Below are 16,436 nucleotides of genomic sequence, written 5' to 3' on the forward strand. Positions count from 1 at the left end.
CTGAAGAGATAATTACAGAGATCTGTGTCATAAAACAGAAAGGGGGCAAAAAGAGAGGGGAGAATGGGAAAAAAGAGGGAAAGTGAGAGAGAGGGGCCAGGAAATGAGAGAGAGAAGAAAGAGCGGGGGAGTTGAAGGAAGAAAGAGAAATGGGGGGATTAGTAGCAGAAGAGAAAGGAGAAAGAGGCGGAAGAGAAATGGGGAAGAAAGAGCGAAGGATATAGTTGGGGAGAGGCAGAAAGAACAGGGAGAATGGTAAAGAATGGAAAAAGAAAGAGAGAAATAAAGGGGAAAAAAAAAAACTAGGGGAAGGGAGAAAGGCGGATCAGAGAGGAGAAGGGGGAGGGCAAGATTGTAAGCTCTTCGGGTCAGGGTCCTCTCCTCCTTCTGTGTCTGTATCTGTCTGGCATTTGTTATCCCTATTTATTGTACAGCGCTGCACACTATGTTAGTGCTATACAAATACTGTCTAATAATAATAATAAAAGAGAAGAAAAAAATTGAAGGGGGGGTTATAGTGAGTAAATTAATATAGAAGGGAATTATTATGAAGGACTAGAGAGGGAGAGAAATAATGGGGGAGGGATAGTAAATTAATATAGAAGGGAATTATTATGAAGAACTAGAGAGGGGGAGAAATAATGGGATGGAATGGAGAAGAAATAAATCCAGAGAAATGAGTGGGGAATAATACAGAGCAGGTTGTCAGAGAGTATGTGTGCTCAGACTATGGCAGCAAGGAGCAGAGCTGAGTACAGACTGCTGTATTCTATATTGCAGTCACACATGACAGACTCCCTTGTTCCCGCCTCCCCTCACTAAGTTCTGTCCCTGCTACCCCCTGCGCTGGTCCCCGTGTCATCCTGTCACCCCTCTGACTCCTCCCACTCTGGGCGGGACCAAGTGTCACTTTACGGCCCTGCTCATCAGAACCGGAAGTTTTTCAGCAGCGACCGGGAGAAGAAGGTAAACAGAGGTGAGAGGCGGCTATTGTGCTCGGTGTGCACCGTGTTCCGTCTGTATATTATATCAGTGAGGGTTCTGTTGGGGGACATTACATGATAGCTGTACACACAGAGGAAATTACCCTTCACAGGCGACCTGTTGGGGAACTACAAGTCTCAGCTGGCCCAGGCAGCAATATATCCGGGGAGATTGTGGGGCTTTGTGTATAACAGCTGTGCCCTGAGCCTAGTTATTTGGGCTGTGTATGTGAATGTCCTGTTTTTGTGTGAATGTCCTGTGTGTAATATGTGAATGTAATGTGTGAATGCTCTGTGTGTAATGTGTGAATGTCCTGTGTGTAGCTGTGCTGTATATAGAGAACCCTACAGCTGCCATTGTTATTGTTACCAGGTGTTTGCTTTGGGCCAGTAAAGGGCTCTGTATGGGGGGAGGTGAGTGTCCGGCTGTGTGGATGATGTGGCACCACAAGTACCAGCATGCCCAGCCTGTAGTATACACATAGACATGTAGGGACTCATGATTTATATTATACCCAGGGATGTCTGTTTAATATGTGTATTTCTGTGTGTTCACTTCCATTACTACTGATGCCAGGGGCTGCCTGTCACTGGCTAATTAATACTGAATAGCAAAAGATTAGCGTAAGGTAGCTGGCTAATGTGGAACTACAAATCCCAGCTTGTCAGGTCTGATAAGCTCCAAGAAAAGTTTTACATTACTTCCAGGGAACCAAATACTTTAATGTCCTAGATTGTAAGCTCTTCTGGGCAGGGTCCTCTCCTCCTCTTGTGTCACTGTCTGTATTTGTCTGTCATTTGCATCCCCAATTTAATGTACAGCGCTGCATAATATGTTGGTGCTAAATACATCCTGTTTAATAGGAATAATATTATTCTGATATATGGCTTCTAGTTGGCCTAGATTTGCACCACGTGCCTTGCCTTAGTGCAGGTTGGCATTCATTAAAGGGGACCACAGCTGACATTTGTTGATGTTTTTTTTTTAAACAGATTGTATTACATTTTTGTGTATTTTTCTTTCACAGCAGAGGCTAGTATTTTTTGTGTTTTCTTTAATGTGCATTAGGATGCATTGTAGTTTGTTGCAGTGCAATAAATGCAGCGTGTTCCATTTTCTTAAATGCGTCGGGCAGAGGCTGCGGGCGCGCTAGGGAAAGCGACGGGCAGAGACTGTGAACATGCTCCCATAGACTGTTGTGGTCTGTGGGCTGGACTACTGGTACTCCGGGGCCACAAGTTAGACATGAGATTTAGGGCCTGGTATTAGTTCTTATACCATACAGTTCTTATAAACCACAGAAGTATATATCGGTAGGTGATGTGAATGTGTGCAGTGGTCTGTAACACTCCAGCCCTTTCAGAACTACAAGTATCAGAATACCAAACCAACTTCTTGCAGGTTGGTTATTAACAAGCTCATACCATATATGGGGTGCTGATGGTCTAGATTTGGAAAATCATAATTTCTCATTATTGTATGTGTTATGTAAAAAAAAAATCAGCAGTGCTCTCTCCAGACCCTTTTAGCTGGGTGCACCACCCGGCACTTTTCAGCAACCACCAGGCTGTATTTGTGTGGTTACTGAAGAGTTGGGTCAAATACAGGGGCTGCCACCCGCCTGTAATTTTTTCCCATCCAGTTTAAAACATTTTCTGGGTTAAACACTGAATAATCTCCTCTAAATTGTCACGTCCTGGTGACCTGGTTGTCCGGTTCTACAACACCCAGTAATTGCCTAACTACTCAACCTGTGCAACACTTCCTCCATTTGATGATTTCTTTTTATTGTTTATCATGCTAGACTAGAGCATTAGCTAATATTACAATATATCAATAACAAGTTACAATCTTTTTTCCCTTTAAATCATTTATTATCCATTCGTGGTTATTTGGTGGACAAAAAAATCTTATAATTTATTATCATATAATTAGTGAACTTTGCTGTCTCAGGATTGATTGCATTTCTCCTCACCACCCCCCAGATAAATCTTCTAGTGAATATTTCTCTCATGTTACCATGCCCTCTTTCTCTATAAGTTCTGCACCTGGAACCTGGCACCCTAAACGGTTAAGCTTAAAGGATATAAGCATTTTCATTTAAAGTGTATTTACCCTTCCTGCCTAGCTCATGACTTACCCTACGCTCCTCCACCCTAGATGCAGACTTGGCTCACTTCTGAGACCTGCAGCAGATGTTGACAACTCATGGCCAAGCTCTTCAGCTGCGCTTGCGTGGTCGATCCCTATATACAAGGAAGGACTTGTGATATTTACTTAACATCAGGGACTCATTACTGAAGCCAGAGGGTTGACATGACTAGACCACTAACCTGGCAACTGATTCTATTAGAAAAGGTTTATATTGTGGTCACCCTGAGCATCTAAGGTAGCTGCAAGATGTCTGGTGATATTGGGTATTTGTTCTCAATGCATAGACAAAACATATTCTCTGTCTCTGCATTATTTGACAAATATTTGCATACAGCATCTATGGTATTTATAGCTTTTCATCAAACTTCAAAGTTTCTGAAGTTATCTCCTGGTATTTTTTGTTTTCTGTGTGTCTTGAGCTATTAATTTTTTAAGGGCATATAAATTGCTGTGTGAGCAATACTGGTTCAATAACTTGGCCTGTGCTGGTATATAGGGATGTATTAGGAAAACATATAAGCCCTTATTAATTATTGATAAAGATATTGAAGCACCCAGATGATTGCATTATAAATGACTGATAAATGTGGATGACAACTTTAGAAATATTAGATGAATGACAACTTTAGAAATATTAGATGAAACATAAAGGGGCAATCTTCTTGAAAATGAAATTTCATTTTTGGTAGTTAATCCACCTGACCTTTTTGTCAATTCTTAAAGTGGAACTAAACCCTGGGGATCCCCATCTGTTCCCTTTCCAGTGGGGGCGCCACAGTCTCCCTTCTTTTCTCCTGCATTCCAAACTTTGATCTTGATTGACCGGACTGACTTAACTCCCACACGAGTCCATGGGATTTTATTCAAGTCATGGCAGCCACATGGCAAGTCGGGTAGTGTTGGGTATGCCTTGCAACCAACAAAGTTTGACAAATCCGGCAGGTGAGAATATATATTGTGGAAGGGGCAGTAGGGACCTGCCTCATGCCAAATTTTTAAAATTGAACTTTTGTTCCCCTTTAAGCAATACTGACCCTCCTGGTGTATTTTGTATGAGGGATTTCCCTTTTTTCTGTTGAAGTTTTAATTTTTAGTCCACATTAGTACCCCAGCAAAGATGAATTTTTTTCAAGCTTTAATAAAACCAGTTAAAAACTACACATTTGGTGCTCCTTAAAAGCTTGATATGGGACCCCTCTTTCCATGTTCAGTTCGATGGCACACGCGGGTTTTGGTGAGTGTTACCCACAGCGTTCAACACAGAATTTTTTTTTAAACTGGGCGGTAAGAAATTATAGGTGGGTGTCAGCCCCTGTATTTACCTGTGGTTACTAAAAAGCTGAATGGCTAAATTGCCCAGCTAAATGGCTCTGGGGAAAACACTGCTTTATACATTTACAGTTCAGCTAGACAGGATTTGAGGAGTCTCCTCAAAAACATACACAGATCAGCTAAGCACATGGGATTTGGTAAGGTTAGCTGCTATATATTACAGTTTTTATCCAAGTTGTTACGCTGATTGCTTCGGCAGCAATGCCAGTAAACTTTGGGTATTCTGCAACCAAGCTAGTTTGTTTATTTTTAAGCATAATTTTGCTGAATATGAAACCTTGTGGTAAAAAATGTTTTGGTATCAGATTACCCCTTTGATTGCAACATAGGCATTTTCTGTCTAGTTTGTTTGTTTTTTGTGCAAGCAAGTAAAGGCTTGATTAGGAGAAAAAAAGAGTAAACAAAGGAAATGTTTTTTAGGTACTCACCTTTAACCTGTTAACTAAATTCCTGGATAATGGAAATGATTGCATTTTTGTGTTATATTGTTTTGTATATGGCTGGTGGTGGATAAGAATCCACTGGAGTTGGCATATATGGCTGCGAGGAATAAATAAAAATGGTCAAATATCCTGAACCCAGAAAAGGTTTCATAAAGCCATTACATAATTCCACAATCAAAATTTTCAGACCTGACTGATCAAGGTTCTTGATTCAAAACTCGTTTTCTAATCTCTCTTCAAAGATGAAGCATTCATTAGCGTTCGATTTAATAATGTAATGAAATGCGCTACCTAATTGAACTGGAAAATTGACCCTACTGTCACAGCAACCACTTATTGTCAGACAAAACTGAGGGAAAATCTGCTGGATCCTCCTAACTCCTCCTGAGCCTTTCCCCCAACTCAACTTTCCTAAGCCTTTCCTCCTAACCTGGCATGTGAAGTGGATCTTCTGGATCACAGGTGTGCGGGCCGCATCTGTCCGTTTTATGTGGCCCGCAGTGACTGTGCCGTATCTGACATTTGCAGCCAGGAGGACCCAGTCCCAGAAAGCTAGGTAGAAGCAGGGTGGCCCACACAAGTGTCTGATCACGCTGCAGGCAGGAGGACCTCCGTTGCTTCTTCAGACTCCTGACGAGACCCATCACTAAGCACGACTGTGCCAGAGTCCCAATCCTGCTGCCAGTAGTATGCTGCTGCTCCGGGTATGGAATCCCAGTGGGATGATACATTAGCAATGTCTTCGGACTCCGAGACACCAGCTTCCACCTCAGCAAAGTCAGTGGCTCCCCTCACATGGATAGGTCAGGTACACCGACCTCAGAAAAAGCTGCTAATAACAAAAAAGCAATCACTTCCAAAACGTCTAACGAGAAAAGTTAATGCAGAAGGGGGACAATTTATTGAAAGATAGAAAAGCTAATATATGTTCATGCTTCACGAAGACAAACATGTTCCTATTTTCAGGACATGAATAATGCATGAGGATGGCGTTTGATATGGTGTCTCAGGGTGAGGAAGGATCCATTCTTCTACTAAGACTGTATCTTAATTAGAATTTCGCCCTGCGACTTAAGGTGCGTACACACTTCCAATTTTTATCGTTCCAATCGAACGACGAACGATCGATTGGGCAAAAAATTGTTCGTAAAAAAGTAACCAACGACGCCGACGAACGAGGAAACTCGTTGGAAACGAATGACCGGACCGGCGGATCGGATTGGACGACGATCGTTGAACATCGTTCGTGTGTACGGTCGTTCATTGATCGTCCATGTTCAGAGCATGCGTGATGAACGAACGTCAGTTCACTTTCCTGTCGTGCACATAGTTCCTCTATCGCTTAAACGATCGTATCTATTGTGTGTACAATATCTACGAACGATCGTGTCGTTATCTCTATGTGCAGGATCGGTGCTATACGATCGTTCGTATATATCGTGCAGGAACGTTCGTCGTTCGTTTTCCAACGATAATAATTGGAAGTGTGTACGTAGCTTTAGCCTGTGTTTTAGATTTCGGCCCCTTATATGATTCGAGTTTGACACTCTACTTCTAGATACTTAAACTAGTGATTAGAAATCAATATTTAGCTACTGAAGCCCTTAGGATAAGATGTACAAACATTGTTTTTTTCAAACTGAGAATAGAAGGTAGAACATGACAAAAGTATGTTACTTTTAGTGAAACTCGCATAAATGTTATATATTTCTGCTTACCAGATGTTAGGTGTTGGTGGCTGCATTATTTTTTATTTAATTTTTTATGTTTTGGAACTTCCATCTGTAACATACAAACAAATACACAAACATTGGCCCTATATTTTCATTATTAGTTAAATAAACAAATGACAAGATACGCTTGCTCATTACAATTTTCTAGAGCTTCTTGACCTATAAACTGTTCTAGAGTATAAAGAAAGGATTTTTTACTCCAAGCTGTGCTTTTTAAACTAATGTAACTAGTAAAATAGTTTTAGCATTAAATATTTTACATGAATGGTGTTGAGTAACACAACAACCAGCAGCCTCGGGAGTTCAGTCCAGGTGAGGATTGTCACTGGTGTCTGTGAGACTAGCTACTAATGGAGTTTCTGTGCCTTATAACTGCTTGCTGTCACAACAAATCTCTGACAGGTTCCAAACACGTCCATGGTTAGTAATAAGTCTTTAATGAGATTTGAAGAACATGTATGGCTTGTGTTCTATCTCAATAGTCTGAAAGCCATTTGCATCACATAATGTAACAGTCTTTAAAGGTAATTTTATTCTAACGTTACTCATGACCTCCAAGGGGTTACTAATTACTCATCTACAATTTATGACTAAAGGTCACATCACATCTACATGAGCTTGCTGGACATCCTATTCCAAAATCATGGAAAAATGGCGCTCTTTTTTGCAACTTTAACAGACTGCAATCTCTTGAGAAGGTTTTGAATAAGTTGTTGAGATGCTAATTTTTGCCAATTTAACCTAGGAAGAAATAGTGAGGTTGAATTGTGATGCTAAATGGTTTTGTGTAGAATGAGCTCTGTTCTCTGTGCAGGCCACATAAGTTCCTCCACACCAAGTCTCTAAAGAACTTGTTTTATGCCAAAGATCATGTTAGATCTTTTCATAGATGACTTTGTGTGCTGTAGCATTAACTGTACCCTCAATGCTCAACCCAGAACATTTTTTAAACTGGATGGGAAGAAATTGTAGGTGGGTGGAAACCCCTGACTGTGACCAAACTTTTTGTTAACCAACCAAAAACAGCCGGGTGGTTGCTGAAAAATGCCAGGTGCTACACCCAGCTAAAAGGGGCTGGGGAGAACACTGACCCTTTACTGAAAACACATAAACACGATTTATGGGTTGTCCACTTAATTTTGTCTATATAGCTGGACTTATGTCATCTGTCCACAAGTTGGCCATATTGTATATGAAAGCCTAGTTCTGCACATCATTACCATCAGATCAGGGAAGGTTTCTATGTTTTTAGACACCTCCATGACTACGACCTTTGTCTGCTGGCCAAATGTTCTCTGAGGAATGTTAAAAGGCCAGGATGGATGTCTTCGCCTACATTTTTTTCTTCCCTGTGACAGGTCAGCACTAGCTTTCCCTTCCCTAGAGGCACAAGCAAACAAACTAAAGTAAATTTGCATTTTTGTAGAACAATTTTTCAAAAGATCAGGAGATGACTAGATTTTTCATGCATATCCTGTAACATCAGTATGTCTTTATGCAGCTCAAGGATAGAGTTATCTTGACTTTTAAAACAATTCTGTGATTATGCTAATGTCTATTACAGAGGTATAAATTCTCTTCTCAATATGCATTTTAGGGTAAATGTAAAATCTAATTAAAGAAGCAAAATATCCATTGGAGTTTCAGATCCCCTTCCCCATGTACCAGTATGGTAAGCTCTTTGAGAACTCAACGTCTGCCTGATTTGTTCATTAAAGCAAAACTAAACTCTGAGTTGTTCATCTGTCCCTGTTTCCCTCTCAAAGCACTGGCATTTTTTTTTATAGATCTTCTTGATTGGCCAGGCTGAGAGGATGTATTTTATTTATGCACAGCTCAGCTTTTTTACCAGATCGATCAGGCAGGTAGGGGGGGGATTATTGCAGAAAGGACATTGCCTGACCCTTGCTGCTATAATGACCTGCTCCATCATCCTCTATGAATGGAACTTTTGTTCTGCTTTACTGAAGTGCTAACTGAAATTTTTGCTCACCAATGTCTTACTAGCAGATAAATAGTTGAGAACTCAAAATTATGTGTACTAAATGCAAAAGTTATTTTTCCATCATTTTCTTTTACATGGATCTCATTCAAATTGAATTATTCACATTACTTACCAAGCTTTTGTGTAATGAGCAATTTCATTCTAAGGTATAAGGTATAAATGATTGCTGTATTATTTAAATTCTATTTGTAAAATTAAATGTCCCCCTCCCCCCTACCCAATGGCTTTGAGCTGCTGCTACCCCACCTGATACTTGCATTTACTCAGTATTTCTAGGTATTAAACAACACGTAGAACCCCCCCCCCCCTTCACAATGCAATGCAATGCAATGTCATGTGGAAGTGTGGGGAGGGTGCGTAGTGTTTAGGTTCACACAGCGATTTGCATCTTACTCGAATCCTAAATGTGCTTTAGACAGAAAGAAGGTTGTAAATATTTACCTGATGCTTAATAGTGGTACTGCTACTTATAGTAAAGATACCTGTATAGTTTTCTCAGAATAGGCAAAGTACTAGTACCTTTTATGATCAAACCATGACTGCTGTTTTAAAATGATCAATGTAAAGCATTTATAGTAAACATTCATGCCATATGGCAGTACAAGGCAGATTTCTAGGAGAATGCATTATTTTTGACATATATTCAATAAATGCAGACCTGATTTTGTTTGTTGTAATTATTTTTCTTATATTTTACAGGTTCAGCTGTGTTAACAGTCTGGATCTAAGCTGACAGCTGGTACCTCCCCGTCCTGAGCCAATGCTGGATCTGGAGGTTGTTCCTGAGAGATCCCTTGGCAACCAGCAATGGGAGTTTACCTTAGGTGAGTTGTTATCAGGCCTACAGTGGCCCAAATCTCCCTTAAAATGTGTCCAGTTTTCTCCAGGCCAATTTTGGTTCATGGTATACTTCCTGCATGCATTACTTGTTTGAAAAAAAGAATAGCCAGCACCAGTAGTTATATAAAAACTAAAAAAAACACATTCATACATACATACGGCTTTTCCCCCTTATCTCCTTTAGTGCTGCTTTGCACAGTATTTAGATACTCTGCTATTTCCAACCATGGCTTCCAAATTTTTACAATTTTTTTTTGTGGCCTTACTCTTATTAGAGCTTCATTATTTCATTTGAAAAGGTGGCCCATAACAGTTGGTCATAAATCATTCCAATTTATTAGTATTGCATTAGACTGAATCTAGATCTTTGGTTTGTATGAAGCACTAAATCATTCAGAATTACCAAAAAGTTCCTTATGGGCTTTGGGTTAAGGACATTACAGTACATTTTTCTCCACCAAAGTTCAATCTGAGGCTATGAAGGTATGAACAGGTCCGAAACGTATCTTAAGTTGTGGGCATGGAGACCTCATTTTTTGAGTCCATGGGGTATATTTATATAGCAGTGATTCTGACATTCACTGTAGTTTGACTTTTCATGGCTGAGTGTTTTAAATTACACTGATTTATTCACAACCAGAGAATCTTTGGTGAATTCACATTGACTGTTTTAAAAGACTCCAATGTATTAAACAATTAACATTCTGACCTAACCCTTGTGTTCTAGTGAAACAAAGCTGCATGAGATTTTTTTTCCTTTCTTGGCTTGTATTTTTGGCACGTTCCTCCCAGTGTCACCTGATTTCAGGAATCTGCCCTGTTGTTTTCTTTGTTATTTGGGCATTGTGAAATCCATAACAACCTGGGATAGGTCATATCTGCAGCAACCCCTTTTATACAGTGTTGACCACAACATGTTTTGTTTGCAGTAGGGGAAGTGGATAAGCCTAATTAATACAGGTGTGATACCCTTTTATGTCTAACTCTTTGATGTCATGTATATACTGCTTATAATACGCTGGTCCTTTTCAATATTGGATTGTTTATTGGCTTAAATGTTTTTTTATTTTTTTTTTGAAGTTAGGACTAATATATATACATATATATCTCAGTTTATACTCCCTGATCCTCCTGTCTATGAATTGAATTTTTATTTTACCTTAAACTGAAGTTCCACTTTTAAAAGTGCTTGATCAGGCAGGCCATTATTGCAGAAAGGAACTGGTGATGTTCCTTTCTGCAATAATCCCTCCTCTAAACCTGACCGCTCCAGGAAACTTCCCTTGTGGATGCTGGGAATGGGTGAATCGTTCACGCCTTCACAGGAGTTACATCATCCTGGCTTGGCTAGTCAACATGACCAAAGATTGTATTCAGGTAGAGAAGAAGAGGGCAGTGCCAAGTGATGGACAGGTGAATAAAGCAGTTTTCATTATGTTTTTCAAGCCTAACTTCTACAAAACTTTTTTTTAGAGAACAGAGTCACCTAAAGAAAAAGTTGGCAGGTCCTTTTTACAATAAAATAACTTACCTGCCTGATTGCATTTTTAAAATAAACTTAGCTGCTCTCTCACGGTCACCGGGCACCCTCCTCTTCACCTGGTCCTTTTCCGGGTCTCGGATCTTTGACCATCCTGATTGGCCAGGCCAGTCTGGTGCAGTTCACTCACTCCCAGCAGCCAGGATACCTGGTATTAAACATGCACAGCTCTGTGTACTTTACAAAAAGGATTTTGGATTGCTACATCAAACCACTATATCACTAAAGTGGTTTCACAGCAAATGTCTTGGTAGCCGCTTTTCTCCCCAGCTCCAAAAAGTGTATTAGTGTGGGCCTGAAATGAGGAACTGAGAACTGTTCATCTGAAAAGCCTGAATTCTAACTTCATAGTCAAGTTTCTATGCCATAAAATTTACTGTTGTTTGTCTATTGCAGGAATGCCCCTGGCTCAGGCTGTGTCTATCCTCCAGAAACATTGCAGGATGATCCGAAATGTACAGATCCTCTATAGCGAACAGGTGGGTCATACAGTGGATCTTTTAGTAACTTTATAATCCTAAATTGGTAAATTCTTGAACTGTTAAGTATGACAGAAGCAGAATGGGTATTATTTTTTTTTTTACCTTTTATTGTTAAAAGCAGTTCAGTTACTTTGTCTAGGCTGAGAGGAATTCATCACTCTGCTGTGGGCAGGTGACATGGGCACACTTAATAGTCTGCAGCTACACAGATTTATATACAGCAAGCTGTGATTCACTATGAAACTTTTGCTTTGGCCAGCATTACATTTATTTCAGCATTTGGAGCCGCAGTAGCACTGGACCAGACAGCCCCAGCCTCTGCCCCTATGTACATAAATGAGATTTGAGCTCCCATGATCGTGTTACTAGTTTACCAGTTGGCTCTACTTGAAAGGTGCTAACCACTGCATATTGGAAACACCCCACCAGACCTGCTATTTTAGAGATGCTGAGTCATCACAATTTGGCCCTTGTTATAGTAATTTTGCATCCTTATTCTTGCCTATTTTTCCTTTCTTCCCAATAATCACTTTTAATAATGCCTGTTGCTGCCTAATATATCATTTTTTGATATGTTCCAATGTAACAGGATGATCAACGATATTCACCTCACCTGTCGGGGGTTTTAATGTTTTGGCTGATGAAGTGTATATGGATTAGTAGTAGACTGATGAAACTGCAGGGGTCACAAGACTGGGTGAATAATGATATTGCAGCAATGGTATCTCAAATCATCACATGGTCATGCACAAATGCTTTATTGAAACCTTTACTGTGGCAGTTTAAAACTTCCGCTCCAGTAGTGCCCTTACCTATTTTTATATTACCAGCACAGAACTACTTTCATTTTCAGGTAAGCCGCAGAGTAGCAGATAATGCAGAACTCCAACTTCTACTTCCTTGCAGTTTTCTTAACAAAGCTTTTCCTGTACTACTCTCTTTGCTCCCTGCTCTCTGCGGGAAGGGGGTTGTGCATTGACAATTAAGTTCTGCAGGGGTCTTTTGCCCTAACTGACTAACACTAAAATGAAAAGAGCAGATAACTAAAGAATATTTTTAACTGTGCATCTGAACAGCCTAACAGCAAAAGTAAAACTAATGATCAGTAGTAGTTTGTAGTTGGAGTGTATACTTCTCCTGTCTTGCAATCGATTCCCAACATGATTTATTGTAATTGCAGACAGGCAAAAAAAATACGAACACAGCTTTTACTTGACTTAGGCCCAGCCATAGCCTTGCAGCATCCGTTAATTGATATGTGAGATCTGTGGGTTTTTACATTATAGTCTACAGAGTCAGGCAGCAGTCTGCCTTGCAGAGTTTCTAAAAGTTTCTAGATCCTGGTTTGGATAAATTCCATGTTATGGCCTGGGGTTTTCTTTGTTTTTTCAAGCTTTATATGCTCTGAAAGGCATGTGGGAAACTCATTTAGTATTAAAATTTCTTTGTACATTTCTCTTATTGATACAGTAAAGGTTGAATACTGTCTCTATACTTTATTAAAGTGCATTCAAGTCATTTTTGTATTGGGGAAATCTGACCAGGCATAACAAGCGTTAGAAATAAGTTCTTTGTGTTGATAGTAAATAAAAAATAAATAATTTTTTTTTTTGTTTTTTATTTTATTGTTTTTCAGTGTCCCTTGAATCATGACCTCATACTTAGCCTCACTCAGGACGGGATCAAACTGTTGTTTGATGCATTTAATCAAAGGCTAAAGGTGAGAGGCTTGTAGCTATAGAAAGCAGGGGGGTATTGTCAGGCCATTCCATTGTCCTAATGCTTGTGATCTTTATTTTTAGGTGATAGAAGTATACGATTTGACAAAAGTAAAATTAAAATACTGGTGAGTGTATCCATCGCCACATCTTGTCTTTCACCTTACCCTGTCTCTTGGTTTAGTTAACGCCTTTCCTGTTCTTTGTCTTTCAATATACCTGTGCACATAATTTTGTGTTTCCTATACCTTTTTATTAATCATTATGCTATCTTTGCATCTTACACTGTGGGTCTGATTTAATAAAGCTCTCAAAGACTAAAGAAATAGACTATCATGGGAGAACTGGAAGATACAGCAAATAGATTTCTTAAAAATCTTTTGTATTATCAGTTGGCAAATGTTTTTAATCCATTCTAGGTTTACTGGATCACCCAGATTCTCCCATTATAGTCCATCTAAATAAAAACATATTCACTGGATCTCGGCCATACAATCACATTTCCCTATGTTTTCATCCCTATGCTGCAAATACAGAAAAATGTCTGGTAATCCTCATAGAAAACACCTGAGCTCCAAACTTGTTGTAGTTAAGCTGATAATGCTGCCTCAGCTATACTGAAATCCCAAGCAGTTCTTTTATCCCTGCCGAGCTTGTTCTCTGGAGTATAAAACAGTTTACCATCTCTGTTACATGGGGTCTTTTAGTTCAACAGAGACAAACTTGAGCATTTCCAATATTACTACTTGGGATTTCAGCTCAGCAGAACAGTTTTGTACAAGGAGGTAGGAGCTTACTTTGTTTTAGCTAGCGCTTACACATTCTCTGCATTTTGTTTTTTTTTTTATTTTCTGCTTGTTCTTTGCTGCAGGGGTGCTATTTGGGGCCTTGTGGTGGGAAAGGGAGGTGGTGACTTATTTCCAGCCAGAAAAAGAGGGAAATCTTAGCTAAACTACCCCAGTGGCTAAAAAAAATAACCCCTCTGCCTTTTCTCCTTAAAGTGGCATTAAACTTTCAAAATTAAAAAATTGGCTACAGGCTGGTTTATTGCAGAAGCTACAGACTATGTCCCATCTGCCAAGAAAATACCCTTACCCTTACCTGCCTGATCACAATTTTTTAATTCCACCCATTCCACTCACCTGCCCTCGCTCCACTGTTTTCTGGAGTTAGAACTTTAGTGGTCCTAATTGGCTAGCTGTGCACGTAGGACTTCATTCTTTCCTAGAATCCAACATTAAGCTGCACATTCACAACTCAGTGTATTACAAGAAGAAGATTACAAACAGGTAAGTATGTTTTATTGCAAAAGGGACATCCCTATATTTTCACCTTAAGCTGCCTATACCTTATTGCTCACTTTGATCATGGTTGTTTCTGTGTAACCTTTGCTCTATATAGATCTTATTCTTTATATCTTTGTTTTTTATGCCTTTTTCATTCTTTCTCTTTGCCCTCTTTTTGATACAGTGGGGTTCATTTCAACTCGCAGGCAATAGCTCCCACAATAGAGCAGATTGACCAGTCATTTGGAGCAACACATCCAGGAGGTAAGACCCCTCTTTGTTAATGTTTGTATGTACCAGCTTAACTGCAGCAGAAATGTTCATGTTGCTTTATGTTGATTTCAGTATACAACACAGCAGAACAACTGTTCCACCTCAATTTCCGAGGCTTGTCATTTTCTTTTCAACTGGACTCCTGGACAGAAGCCCCTAAGTATGAGGTAAGGAGTTTTGCTTGCTTTTGTTGTTGTTGCTAGTTGTTTTTTTCTTCTAGAACTATTTAATAGAAAGCATATACTGTATCTGATCATATAGGAAATATTAGGAAATCTCAAGTATAAACCCAGAGCAAAAAGCATTTGTCTCTGCTAACATTCAAAACAGTTGTCAGTAGAAATGCCAGTAAAATGAATGTAAATAAATAAAATTGCACAGCTTCAATTTGTTAATTTTTTCTATTCTTTTTACAGATTAAGGTATTTGGGACTTTTGCACTTAGTTGGTTATGATGAAACTTTTGCTCTTAAATTACCTTTGTGCATGGTTGTTTTGAGGCCTTTTTGACCTATTGAGGGAAAAAACATCTTGTTTTATATAGTAAAATATTTTTCAGAGTGAACATATTCTTAATCTTCTACCTAATGTGTGCCCAATTATGAATGTATTCATTTAGATTGAATAGGCTTTTAGCTTTTTGGCATTCTAATAGTGATTTAAAATTTATTAGTATGAATTACTGGCCAGACAATACTTTAGTTGGATGTATTTTATTTTTGTATAAGAACTGGACACGGGAAGGGACAAGTGTTAGGAAATATAAACTGATCTTTGTCCTTTGAGGGTGGGGAGATTATATGAGGCACATATGGAACTAATTGTGTTCTATATGAAAACTAAGAAGGGACAGAAAGCTGAATTTGTACTTTGGGAAGAGGGAGTGGATGCAGCAAGATCAAAAAAGAGATTCACCATTACAGGGGTTTAGGGAGAAAGACCACCAACTATATGGTTATTAAGCTGTGTATGACCAGCTTAAGAAAGTGGGACTTGGTTGGTTGAAGGTAAGGTGAAGGTAATTTTGTCTGAGGACAAGTAGAGTAACAACAGATTGTGAATAGGACAGAAAGGAGGCTGAGCTAGAACGGATTGTTGCTAAGGGTTTGGGATGAGAGAGAAGCTTCAATGTAAAAAAAAAGTCTTAAGGGTAAAAAGAGAGGTTATGTATAAGCTGTCATTTCTCTTTACCAGGGCAATTCTTGTCTTCTTTTTCTTAATGTGTAAAATTGTGACACTATGACACACTTCTGACAAAAGGTGGAACTTCACCAAAGTTGTAGGGGCAAGGCTTAGCACAAGTAAATTGTGGTCTTTCCCCTTTCCTATTCTTTCTCCTTCAACCTCTGCCATGCTGAATTGTACAAATGTGTTTTTTTTAACTTGTGTAAATTAATTAATTGTGTAACTATGTAAATTGCAATATATGCAAAAACAATAAAATTTTTATTTTTAAAGCCCAACTTTGCCCATGGACTGGCATCACTTCAAATACCACATGGAGCCATGGTGAAACGCATGTATATCTACAGCGGTAACAGCCTCCAGGATACAAAGTAAGAAACTTTTGTTTCTGTTTGCATTACTTAAGACCACTGCCACAGGATACATTACATTCACAGAAAGCCATTTAATCTGCCTGGATT

The 16,436-nt window shown here is 39.2% G+C and overlaps 1 protein-coding gene across 2 annotated transcripts in view; it reads left to right on the forward strand.

The window, feature by feature from the left end:
* Positions 1-864: 864 nt before the first annotated feature.
* Positions 865-16,436, forward strand: part of PHAF1 (phagophore assembly factor 1) — a 36,846-nt gene continuing 21,274 nt past the window's right edge. The window contains exons 1-8 of one of the 2 annotated variants that reach the window (XM_072422857.1): positions 865-976; positions 9,351-9,475; positions 11,428-11,510; positions 13,150-13,233; positions 13,316-13,359; positions 14,702-14,781; positions 14,863-14,957; positions 16,249-16,346. In XM_072422857.1, coding sequence (XP_072278958.1) covers positions 9,412-9,475; positions 11,428-11,510; positions 13,150-13,233; positions 13,316-13,359; positions 14,702-14,781; positions 14,863-14,957; positions 16,249-16,346 — 548 coding nt within the window. In that variant the 5' untranslated portion in view covers positions 865-976; positions 9,351-9,411. The remainder of the gene's footprint in view (positions 977-9,350; positions 9,476-11,427; positions 11,511-13,149; positions 13,234-13,315; positions 13,360-14,701; positions 14,782-14,862; positions 14,958-16,248; positions 16,347-16,436) is intronic. The other variant, XM_072422858.1, reaches the window with a different exon arrangement.

This window comes from Pyxicephalus adspersus, chromosome 9 (assembly GCF_032062135.1).
Source record: "Pyxicephalus adspersus chromosome 9, UCB_Pads_2.0, whole genome shotgun sequence".
In the NCBI taxonomy this organism is placed as follows: domain Eukaryota; kingdom Metazoa; phylum Chordata; class Amphibia; order Anura; family Pyxicephalidae; genus Pyxicephalus; species Pyxicephalus adspersus.